Source organism: Camelus dromedarius, chromosome 25 (assembly GCF_036321535.1).
Source record: "Camelus dromedarius isolate mCamDro1 chromosome 25, mCamDro1.pat, whole genome shotgun sequence".
Classification (NCBI taxonomy): Eukaryota; Metazoa; Chordata; class Mammalia; order Artiodactyla; family Camelidae; genus Camelus; species Camelus dromedarius.
Genome location: NC_087460.1, coordinates 9,737,440 through 9,750,184, shown reverse-complemented (window position 1 = coordinate 9,750,184; position 12,745 = coordinate 9,737,440). Strand labels below are relative to the sequence as shown.

The following is a 12,745-nucleotide window of genomic DNA, read 5'->3' as shown; positions in this document are numbered from 1 at the left end:
CATACTCAATGATAGAATATTTAGATTTATTTAAAGTTCTTAATGCCAACAATTTAAAGATGAAAACATTGAAGGAACTGTAAAATACAGCAAGGCCTTGGACATGCAAATAGAAACCTATGAAACATTCCCAAGACGGTTTATTTGTCATGGCTCTGTTGATCGTTTCTCCTTGTATGGCTTGTATTTTGATTTCATTTATATTCTGCTCATTACCTATACTGTGTTCTGATATATGAGAAAGCACAAGTGGAAAAGAGGTTATATACGTTGAAAATCGGTCACAGGAAGTAGCCTGCGTTGGTGTGTGTGACAGTATTTTGCTTAACGGAGGCCTCCGTTCTAAATATTGGTAATAAGTAGTAAAAGGACATTGGGGCCATCTTACGTGTTTATCTGTGTCAAGTTTTTCTGGTAATAAGAAACACTTAATTTACACATATTTTAATCCTGTGAAAGATTCTAGGTAGAGCAAAGAGACTTACCCTTCAACAAATGTTATTTTTGGAAACATGATTTTTTTGTCATTAAATGTTATATTATTTCACATATATGAAACAGATGTTATGTAAGAATGTTGTATATTTTAACATAAATCCATTTAGAGAGATTATCTAGACTCATTAATTTTCATAGTGCCTTTTTCACATGAGTCAGCCGAAAAGTCTGCAATAAACAGTATTTGCTATATGTTAATAAATGGCTTCTGTTTCATTGGCACAAGGGACCTTTGGCGTGGAGACTGGGGACCGGGGGTGAATGGAGTGCAAAAAACAGAGGCCTGCTCTTGTTTTTTTTAAACTGATTTCCAGTAGAGTTCTGAGTGGGTAGAGACCAGTCTAGAATACTTTCTCCAGTTGTTTCTCTCTTTCCACCTCTCTCTCTTTTTAAAAAAAATTTTTTAACCTTTTTTTAAACTTTCTTTATAATTGAAGTACAGTCAGTTTACAATGTTGTGTCAATTTCCATTTTTCCACCTCTCTTATTTCATCATCTTTTTCTTCTACCTTCTAGTCACAGTTGGTCCCAGCAGGAAAAACAAACTTTGTATAGCACTTGTGATCACTAAATGCTTCCACATAAGTACTTTGTTGGGCGTCTGCAGTGAGTCTGTGAGTTGTATTTTGTAGATGAGAAGACTTAGCTTCCTAGAGGCTAATCTTCCCCAAATGGTAGGGGATGTGGGAGCCTCTTGTTTTCAATTGCTCAGTCTCTCCATAACATTGTCCCTCGGACAAAGCGAAGCAAACATGAGAACAGTAAAGAATTGTAGATCTTTCCCACTTCATAAGCACTGACACATGTTTATAACAGCCCTGATTGAAAATCTCTGCAAATGTAGGGATGAGACCAAAGATATTAAAAATGAAAAGTTAAAATATCTTGTGTGTAATGTAGCATATAATGTACCATATCTGATATTAAAAGAATTGGTATCACTTATGTCTGTATGTTATAAAATTCCAAAGGGAACTATCACAGAGGGAGTAATTGGAAGACGTAGGTACCTCCCTCAGGGACGCAGGGACAAAGAGAAGGGTTGGGATCAATGGAATTTAAAAGCTTGAGGGAGAGGTACTGCAGAGTTTGGATGCAGACAGCTGAGGAGCTAGGTCACGGGATGAGATGTTTGGAGGAAAGGACCCACAACTGGCAAACAGACCTCGGAGAAGGGGGCCCAGCCTACCTGGTGCTGTGGCCTCAGGAATTCAGAAAAGAATTCAGCTGAGAAAATAGCTCAGCAAATCCATAGAGCCAAGACTCAGAGCTCCAAGGAGAGTATGCCAGCCAGCTGACCCTCGAGGAAACAAGGAGGCTGCTTCCAGGAGCGTGGGGGTCACTAGAACCCGCCGGGAATCGCCTGCTACTTAAAGAGTGAAGAACGATGATTAGGGTGATGTTGACAAGGAGCAAGAAGCAAAACAGAAGGAAGCAAGTCCCTCGTTCCCCCTCTAGCTTCCTGTGTCCCTGTAAGCCCTTTTTGGACAGAGTCGATGGTCACCCACCTGGCAAAGCCCCAAATCACAAAGATGAGTCTAAAGGGGTAGATTTGAAATGGAGAAAACAGCTCAGTATAACCAACCCATTTCAACTCTGGCTACTTAGCTTCTATACGTCTTTGAAATTCCGTAAAACAAGCAAACAAAAGAAGTTTATGCTTTTACCGCAAAAGGTGCCATCATCCTTCTCTGTTATCTAAATGGTATTTAACAGAAGAAATTGGTTAAGCAAGGCAAAAAGAGAACACTGAGACTTCACAGAGGTGGTAAGAATAGGAAGCAGTCCCCACACCTTGAGCTCGGGCTGCAGGTGAAGAGGCTGGGTTTGTCAGCGTTTAGAAGCCGGGAGGAGGGCAGGGCCGTGGGAAGCGTGGGCACAGGCACTGTCTGATGTTGTGCTGATGCCCCAGGAGCGCAGGGCAGAGATCCCTGGCTGAGCTGGGACAGAGGCCCTTGAAGGGAGATTCTGGACAGTTTATGCTGGTGTCTGACGGGGCGCAGTGATGTTGGTTCTGGAAATGTAGGGGGAAAAACTAGAAACTAGAATTGCCTACTGGAATCAGTTCCTGCTGCCAAAGTGGAAGCCCCTTCGCAGGGTTAAGCCCTTGTTCATGGTGGGGCCTTTGTGGAGTTTACTTCTTATTTCTTGCCATTAGTGTTCATTGAGTTTTGGGAACTGTGGGATTGTAGCTTTTAGGAAATCTGGTAAAATTTCAGTCAATATTACTATTTTTATTTTCCTATCCCTCCTGCTTTCTTTCCTTGGGAGACTCCAGTTTCATGTACGTTAGGCCATTTGAAGTTTTTCCCGAGCTTGCCGAAACTCTGTTGACTTTTTTAACTCATCCTTTTTCCTCCGTGTTTCATTTTGGGTCGTTTCTGTTTCTGTCTTCAAGTTCACTCGTCTTTGCTTCTGCAATTCCTAAGCTGCTTTTAATCTCTTCGGTTTGTATTTTTCATCTCAGATGTTAAGAGTTTTCATCTTTAAAAGTTTTACTTTTTAAAAAATATCTCCCATGTCTCTACTTAACCTGCTCAATATTCCTTCAACTTTATTAGCCGTATGGAAGACAGTAAAAATATGTCTTAATGTTCTTGTGTATTAATTCTGCCATCTTCATAACTGCTAGGTTAGTTATGATGGATTTTTTTTCTTCATTATGGGTCTTACTTTCTTGCTCTGGCTGCTTTCAAAATTCTTTTCTGGACCTTTCTTTTTTAATGTAAATTTTCAATGGGTGCCAGATATTGTGAATATTACCTCGTTAGGGGCTGGATACCTCTGTACACCTGTAAATATTATTGTGCTTTGTTCTGAGATGCTATTAAATTACTTGCTGAGAGTTTGATCCTTTCTGATCTCGCCTTTAAGCTTTGTTAGGTGGAAGCAAAACAGAATTTACATTAGAACTAATTTCAGCCCGCTACCGAGGAGGCAAAACCCTTCTGAAAATCCAGCCTATTGTTCCACACATTGTGATGTTTTCCACTCTAGCCGGTAGTAATATGGACTCCTCCTGGTTCTGTGTGAGCGCTGAGAATTGTTCCTCTCATCCTTTTGGGTTGTTCCTTCCTCAGGCTTGGGCAGTTTTCTCATACGCACACAATGATTCATACCCCGCTTCAGACTCCACTGGGACCCTCTGCCCATCTCCAGAGCTCTCTTTTATGCAGGTCTCACCACGCTATTGTGCTGTCCTGTGAATGTCAGCTAGGCCACGGCCCGGGAGCTGAAGTTCACAGGACACTCTAAGCTTTGTCTCCTCAGCTCAGGGAGCCTGTTGAACTCCATGTGGGATCTCCATCCCTGCACTGAAGCTTGGAAAACTCTCTAGGCAGACAGCTGGAGCAGTTGTAGGGTTTTCTGCCTTCGTTTTTCATCTTTCATTGCCCAGTGTTCAATATCTTGGAAGCTGTTCATATGTGTGTGTGTGTATATGTGTGTAAATATGTGGGCTTTTTTTCATTGTCACATGCTAGAGGGTAGATCCAGTCCCTCTGACTCCATCTTGGCTCAAACTTGGAGTCGCCTTTGTAAAGTCTGTTCTTTACCATGTATAGAAATCTAGGTTGCCGGTTTTTACTCTAGAACTTTAAAAGCGTCACGCAATTGATTTTTGTCTTACATAGTTCCTGTTGAAAAGTCAGTCATCATTCTTATTTTTCCCTCGAGCTGCTTTCAAGATTCTTTTCTGTATCCTTCGTCTTCAGCAGTTTGATTATAAAGCTGATAGAGTTGACGTTCTTGGTGTTAATTCTATGTCTGTTCAGTGGGTTTCTAGATTTTTATATCAGTGTTTTCCTTTTTTCCTTACAATATTTTTTTTTGCTTTTTTTTCCCTTTTCCCCTCCCTAGCCCTCTATTACATATATGTTAGCCACTATCCCAAAGATCCCCAAATCTCTGTTAATATTTTTAAAATCCTTTCTTCCTCTTCTTCATGGAAACTTATGTCAATATGTATTCAGCTTCACCAGCTCTCCTTTTCCTCTGTGATCTTTTTTCCAATATCTATTAAGTCAATATAGTGAATTCTTCTTTTCAGTTATTTTATCACTTCTAGAATTTACATTTAGTTCTTTTTTATAGCTTCCATTTCTCTGCTGAGACTTTGTTCACTCATTAAAATAATGTTTCCCTTTAATTCTTAGAGCAATTTTCTTGTATTTCCATAGCACATAAAGGCTGCTTTATCTGCTAAATCCAACATTTGGGCCATCTCAGGCTCAGTTTCTTTTGATTACATTTTCGCTCACGCACTACGGGTCCTATTGTCCTAACTCTCTGTATGTCTAGTTATTTTCTATTATATATGCTTGACATTGTAGGTGACATGTTTTAGATATTTTAGAATATGTTATCTTCCTTGGAAGAGTATTTGTTTTCATTCTAGGAAGCAGTTCTATATTGGCTGATCACTTTGATCTTGTGGAGCTTTGATTTTTGCTTTGTAGGATGAATTATGGCAAGTTCAATGTGATTTACAAGATCTTCTAATTTGATGGGACTCGACCTATAAACTCTCTCTCCTCTGCAAATCTTCTCAAGACTTGATTTCAGGCTTTGTCTGTACCTATCAAGAGCATTTTTTTTTTTTTTTTTTTTTTTTACTGTGGAGTCCTTACTTCTAAGGCATGCCCTTTTTTTAAAGATGAATGTCCAGGATATTTTGTATCTCAGCTGGAATCCTAAGGTATTAAAATGTGTTAAACAAGACCCTTCACTTTTGCTGGGCTGGCCCTCTGATGTCTCCCAACAGGGTGACCTCTGGGAGCTCTGTGCCACTCTCCACCTTGCAGCAGCTCCTCTGGTGAGCACCAGGTGATGTTGCCCCATGGGAACTGGGTGGATTCACTTAGAAATTTCTGCAGCCACTCTTGGTACAAAGGCCTCCACTCTGGTGCCCCTTTTCAGAATCTCCAGCCATCTCAGTGCCCTGAACACCGATCTTTGCTTCCTCAGCTCAGCAGGACTAACTTGCTCTTATTGGAGCCGAGGGGCTATACCTCCTTTGAGGAACTGTCCTCGAGGAAAGGGCCAGTGAGTTTCCTTCTCCCGAGGATTGTAGTCTTGTATTTCTTATAAAAGGTAACCAGTAAATTTTACTTCTTCCGCTGACCTGACTTAGGAGGCACTGGGTCATGGGAAGCTAATGTGAGAGATACTCTAATCACTTACAACTCCTCCTTCCACACTTTAAGAAAATTCATAGGAAAGTTTGAGTTTCACTTGTTTTCTAACACTATGTTTATAGAGGCTGCATTGCTACTGGGTAGAGATTTCACTAGGCTGGTCCTTCTTGCTTCTCAATGCTTACATAAGAAAGGTGGATCAACATTAGAAAGTCGTACAGATTCAGTAAAAGGATTTTTTTAAAATAAAGACTGGTTGTTTCTGAGTAAGAAAAGACAATGTTCATTCAGTAAACATTTTGTTAAGTGTCTACTTTAAGAATTGGATATTCAGAGAGAATCCGAGATGCAGCTTCTGCCATCAGGGCACACACAATCTGGAGAACCATTTGCAGCTTGCTGTATTAACCCCTGGTGCTAGTCTGACTGATCTCCTGGGGCAAAATTATACCCTCAAACTGCACTGCTGATTTCTCAGAAGCTGTGACTTTATGTTTGTAACATTTTGTTCTCCCCAAAGAGAATGCTTTTAAGTTAGCTTACTCAGAGATCTTTGTAGGGTTGTGCAAAGGGCCCCTGGGAATGAATGGGAAGGGAAGGTAGTTACCATTCTACAATCCTCTTCTTGGATCTTCCTTTCTTTATTTAAAACAAAACACAAAATACTCAAAGAGCTGTGGTAGCTATGGGCAATTCCCAGAGAAGGGTTCTATTTCCAACAGTTCTGGGTCCCAGACAGGAATTTTAGTCTTTATTCCCATCTTCCCCGCCAATCCAACCCATTCTCTTTCCACCATCTTGGGTCCTCAATCCCTTCTTTTCTGCAGGCCTCTCCAAGACCTACCCCCACCCCACCTCACAGCATCCTTTCCTGGATGCTTTGTTCCTTTCTGTTCACAGGCTGAGGACAGAAAAGATGCTGAAGAAGCTGGTGCTCTGAGCTGTCGTCTAAGATGTCTTCAGGTTTTTGATGGAGAGGTGCATTGTTACCAGGAAAAAAAAAATCTTCTAATACCCAAATGTTCAGATTTATCTTATTACATTTGTGAAAGAAAAATTATCAAATTAAAAGTTAGTAAAATTCTGCTAAGATAAAAGGAATTACTAAAAACTGTACTCTTAGATTCTAAACTGAATTGAGGTAGGACAGGTCTATCGGGTCTCCAAGGGCAGTGAGGTCTGCAACCTGTATTTCAGTATCAATGGGGTATTTTAATAGCTGAGATGCTTCCTAAAGAACCTTGGGCATATTGCGTTTAGTTTGGTGCTGGGATGAAGTGGGCAGCGAACCAGGGCTCCTGCCAGGCCCAGATGGTCCTGGTCCAGGCTGGTCACTTGGGCTCTTTCCTTCCTGACTGTGGTCCCAGGCACTTGGCCCAATTCCTACTGCTTTTCTAGGCTGCCCCACCTGGGGCAACCCTGAAGCAGTCAGTCTTATCCCTCAAGCATGGCTGTGGGGTAGAATATAATTTCTCCAGCCTCAGTCATTCCCGCTATCCCCCTAAATGAATACCTCGTCTCTTTCAGACAATGGAAAATCCAGGAATAAAACTCATGCACACACACACACACACACACACACAAATGGTGAGTAACTCATATCTGTAGGTCTTCCAGAGCCTGTCCTGATGTATGGTTTCTTTCTCTGAGCTGGGATCATATGGTAAGGGTTTCTTCTCTCTCACCTATTCTTTTTTTTTTTTTTTAATCTTTTGTTTTGTCTTTTTTCTCCTCCCATCTATTCTTGGAGGAAGGAAAACAGGAACTGAACGTATCTGTGCTGAAAACTTTCACATACAACCCCACTTCACAGATCAGTGTGTTGAAACTCAGATATAAGCAGCTTGTTCCACAGTCAGTGGAACGACTCAAATTTGGACTGACTCCCTCAGACTTCTGTATATCCTGCAAATCTTCTTTTCTCTCAGATATCCTAGGTCAGGGTATAAAAAATTTTTTTAAATGGAAAAAGCATTTTTTAACACATGAAATTTTATAGACTTTGCTACTGTGTACAGTAAGTAAAAATCAGAGTTTCTCTCGTTGAAGCGGGAGCCTCATTTGGAAATCACTGGTCCAGGTCCCAAAGATTCCCTGCTCCCCGCAGGCCCTCGGGGGTGAACAGGAAGGTGGATTGGGAGCTGGTCATTCCACAGCAACAATTAGACCAGGAAACACAGTCCTTGGTCTCAACAGTCACTTACTTCTTTGGAGAGTTTCAGATGACCTTTGTTTTCCATGTCCCTAAGGGCTCTGGTGACCCTGCCGTGGACAACCTTCAGTTTTGTCAGCGTCCGCGTGACACGACTTCCAGAGCTACACATGACAATCCGTCTTTAACTGAGCGACCTACCATGATCAACCCTTTTGAGAAGCATCAGTGGAAACTGACAGCAGATGTCCTGCTGTTCCGGAAGGCCGGGACCCGGAGAGATCACGGCTTAAGTTTCCTTCTGATGCAGCCGAACGGGGCTGTGAAAAACCAGAGGTGGTTTTTGTTATGTGCGTGTGTCATGTTTCTGCTGCTTTCTAAGCTCTCTGGCCAAAGTGGATGTCATATTCTGTCCTAGGCACGGCCTCTGAGTGCTCAGCCTGGGCCAAGCACCAGGCTGGTGATCGGAGAGCTAGGAAACGAGCCAGCTGATCTGAAGCACATTACATCAGACATGGCCCGAGGTGGGAAGGAAGGCCTCCTTGCTAGAAAGCAAGGAGGATTTTGGCTCTGAGAGATTGGATTCAGTAACTTCACCTCCTTGGCTGGGAGCCAGCCCTCTTGCCAGCAGCTCTCATATGGTCTACAAAAAGTTCAGACCCAAAGTCCCCGATCCCTGCCTTACGTGTTGACGTCACAGCCTTCCTTGAGAGATCTATCACCTTGCTGGGGGCAGGGAGAGCTTTAAGGAAAGGGGAGATAGCACAAAATCTGATTGAATATTCTATAAGAGTTTAAAAAAATCTTACTAACTTTTCTAACTTTAAATTTGGGGAGCAATGTTGACTCTGTAGTGGAAAATTGTAAACCCTGAATCAGAACGCTGTCCATCCATCACCTTCCTTTCAAGTTAAATAAAACCATATAATGGGTAGGGGTGGCTATATTGGCGTTCAACATTAAATTTAGAAATTAGAGTCTTGTAGTCGTTTCTCAATTAACTTCAGAAATTGGTTTTTGCAGTCAAGGAATTTGATCTCAAGAGCACTTGAAGTTAAATATTTTTTTTTATTCCGTAGTCTCCAGCTCTCTCTTTGCACCGTGCTGGCTACTATGAACTGCACGTGCTAATGGTTCCATGTTCAGGACCCTGCAGCACCTCTCAGATGTTTAAAACAAAACCCCACACACCTTAATTAATTATACAGAGGCCCTGGCTGTCTCCCCTCTGAATTCTTAAAGTTGAATCCTGGGGTGGAAATTAAACTGGTTAGAGGGGCCCAGAGGGTACATGAAAGAATAAAAGACAAAGCACCTTGATAGGATTTATCACATCTGATACCCTTTTCACCCACAAACTAGGGAGCTATTCCCAGGGAAATCCACAGTTCACTAACTGAGACCCAGGAGAGAGAAATCCCAAAGTCATCTGTTGGTACTAAAACCCAAATCTTCTGACAGATTGACCCTTTTCCCATCACAAACTCTCCAATTTCAGGAGCACCAGGGTACCAGTGGACAGTGATGGCTGCAGGAACCCCTTAAGGGGTGAATGATCTGGTCAAGGGCATTGGTGTCTTCTGGTTTTGGAAAGTTGATCTGGGACTATTTGATCCCTATCTCAAACAGGTGCTTAAGAAAATCATAAAATATTTAAGAAGTGCTTTAAGTTTCAGGAAAGTAACGTTCCAGGTGGCAGAAATGGGAAATGTGTTTCAGGTACCAGCTCGCGTCTCCTCGACTCCCCCAAGGTGGCCCACTTCATCCCGGCCTGGCTGTGTGTGAACACCTAAGGATGTCACACGTAGACTTGCCACCTTTCTGTAGCCATGTGTGTTGCTGAGAACAGAGTGATACATTATTCACATGTCCAAGAAGGGACTTAAAGGGGTGAGAGTGAGAAGAGAAGGAGGTAGCAGCAGGGAGGCGAGAAGGGGAGGAAGGGGGGCAAGTGAAAGCTGACAACGCCGGGGAGCCCAAGCTGTTAACCTGCGGGGTCTGGATCTCCTCTGCCGTTCCTCCCGCAAGGCGAACCTGAGACTCGCTGGCCAGCTCTTGCAGAGAACTGTGCCAAGCTCCGCTGTGGCCAGGCCGTCTCGGTGACAAGAGACAGTGGGGAGCAGAGCTGTTCACTTGGCATCCTTCGCCATCACTATGGTCACTGATCAAATATGAAACTGATCCCACACACATGGCTTCATGAAGATGCTCAGGGAAGAAGGAAGCCAGAGCAAGGGGCAGTGATCAGACACACAGGGGCACAGCCTCCTGAAACACACCCGGGAGGTCTCAGGTCAGCCACGCTGCCGCAGTGAAGCAGCCAGCTTGTGTTTACTTTCAATGCAAAACGTTTTCCTTTGTGTATCATCCCATCACCTCTTATTTCTCAGGAAGTGACACAAAGCAACAGGCTTCACGATGCCATCAGTGTCCAGTTTGTCAGCGTTCATGTCACACTACACAGTCAGGTACTGTAACTATACAAAATGCAGAGAATAAAATGTTACTAGTTACATGGGTTAAAATGAAACTGACAGCCCCAAAGAAAACGAAACAGAAAGAAAGCTGTCGGAATCCACAGAGACCCTTGACAATATTACCAAAAAAACAAAAAACAAAAAACAAAAAAAACCAAGCCAAATAATTGTCCTAGCATGCTTCAGTTCATTGCCATAACTTCGTAAGTTCCCAGCTCTTTGGGGGAAAGAAAGTGCGTGTTCACAGCCTACAGTTCGCAAAGAAATAGCTTTTACACATATGCAGGTCAACGGAAAACAAAACAAGAATGCAAACTCTAGGCACCAAGATTGCTCAGACAGCAACGAAGTCTAAAGAACCTGATTTCCAAGTCTTCTGAACCAGATCTGGTTTGTTGAAAAAAAGTCTAGACATTGACATTAGTCTAAGAGGGCCAAGGAAGACACACTTAATTGTTAATAAGGGGAGGGAAAAAAAAAAACATCAAGAACTAGAACAATTAAGACTTAAATATTTTTCCTACTCTACGTTGAAGCTGAATCCCAGCTTTTCGTATTTGGAAAAGATGCGCAGTTGGTCTGCGGGGAGCAGCCCTCTCTGTTCCCCCAGCCACCCTCTCCGCTCTGACCCGGTAGCCGATGGTGGAGGACAGGTCGCACTGGGTGGGTTTCCTTGAAGCAGAATTACCATTTCTTCATGAATGGCCATTTCTCTTTTTAACAATGAGGTATAATCTGACACTAACAATGCCTGTGCCTTTTCTTGGGCTACTAACTTGATCAACAGTGTGGGCAGAAAACACTCCAATGTTCTGGTGAAATCACACACATATAAAAATTATTGCACTTAAAAACAACAACAAACTCAGCCCGACCAGCAAAGGGCCAGTGGAACTCTTCGCAGGTGCTGCCCTTCCTGCCCTTTGCGGAGCGTGTGGACCTTTCTGGAGTCCGGTTGAACTTGGTCCGTTACTGAATGTCCAGAAGTGAGAGAGTCCAAAAGACACTGTAGGCTCTTTAAGGCTAAGTCTTCCGGTGCTTCTATGAGAGAAATGATTTCCTTGGCCACATACTACAAAGCAGGGCTCTTTTTAACAAATGGCTAATAGGGCCCCCAAACCACGCTGGAAGCAAGGGGGATGGGTGCACATCACATCCTGTCCTGTGAATGAGAGAGAGAGAGACGCGGTAAGCAGCCTGGGAGAGCAAATCCACTCAGCAACAGCTCTGTGGCTGAAGTACAGCCGTCTCCTCCTGACGCCATCACCAGCTCTCATTACACTCAGCCCCACGGCCCACGTGGACGTGGGTTCCCTGTGCGCCTTCCTCTGTGCAAGTCCTCCTCTCTGTGGCTCTGAATGCCCTTCCCTCCACCTGCACTGTCTGTCTTTCTTTATTCTTCATCCTCTGCCTCTTCATGCTTTCTGTCTCTGTTGATGGATGTAAAGGTAAAACACTAATCCTGTCCTGGTACCACTGACCCATATCTTTCCATTTTCCTTCCACAACATACCCCTGTCCTCTCCCCACACTGTCAATGCCCCCCTCCTCTGCCAGCCTCAATATATTCAAACACCTTCCATGCTAGGTTTATTGAACTGAATTAGATTATCCTTTACTTCAGCCAAGATTACTTACACCTCCAAAATCTGATCTCCTAGTGAAAATGTGAGCACAAAGCATTGGTTATGTTATGAATTTTTTTTTTCCATGAAGCAATCAAGTAAGTGCTTGGATGACAGATGAGATCAAGGATTTCAAACCTCTGTTCTCCTGAGACTATTGGCAGCATTGTTTTTCTCCTTCGAGGTGTCTACTTCAGCTCATGTCTTCTTTATAACCCCTTGCATGATGCTTGTAATCAATAAAATAGTTGCATAAAATATCTAGATAAATAGAGTCGGATGGTACTATCCTGATATTGCAGGCACAGATCCAACATCAGAAGAATCCTGGGTTCAGGGCGGAGGGGATGGAGGGCAGGTCTTTAGGAGTTGCAGACCACACCCACCAACCAAGGCTCACTGACGCACTATCTGCTTCCATATTTGTCTCTCCCTATGACCACCTCCCTGTGACCACCTCTGTGGGGACAGAGTCCGCACAAATGGCTGCTGCTGCCTTTGGTTGTACCCCTCACGCCCTCTCCCGTTGTTCCAAGTCCAGGTGCCTGTGACAGGCTCTCCTCTACTTACTGCTCCGGATTCTGAACTAGGACTTGCTGACGTTCTCATAGATGACGTCACTGATGCAGAACTGCTGCTTCTTCTTCGTCCACATCAGCTGCACACACTGATGGATGAAAATGTACTGCTCCTGCGCAACAGGAAAAGCACGTTTTAGAGCAGGGTATCTTCGTGCGAATGTGTGCAAAAATGTAATATTTTAATACTTTGGCATTATTAAATACTATGACGTGATGTCAAATAATTCTTATTTATGAAACACAATTTTGTAACTGGGAAATCCACTGAAAATCAACT

The 12,745-nt window shown here is 43.1% G+C and overlaps 1 protein-coding gene across 1 annotated transcript in view; it reads right to left on the bottom strand.

The window, feature by feature from the left end:
• Positions 1-6,255: 6,255 nt before the first annotated feature.
• Positions 6,256-12,745, bottom strand: part of PTPRO (protein tyrosine phosphatase receptor type O) — a 181,159-nt gene continuing 174,669 nt past the window's right edge. Inside the window, exons 26-27 of the mRNA XM_031444044.2 lie at positions 12,458-12,578; positions 6,256-11,424 (exon numbers count right to left, since the gene is read on the bottom strand). Coding sequence (XP_031299904.2) covers positions 12,474-12,578 — 105 coding nt within the window. The 3' untranslated portion in view covers positions 6,256-11,424; positions 12,458-12,473. The remainder of the gene's footprint in view (positions 11,425-12,457; positions 12,579-12,745) is intronic.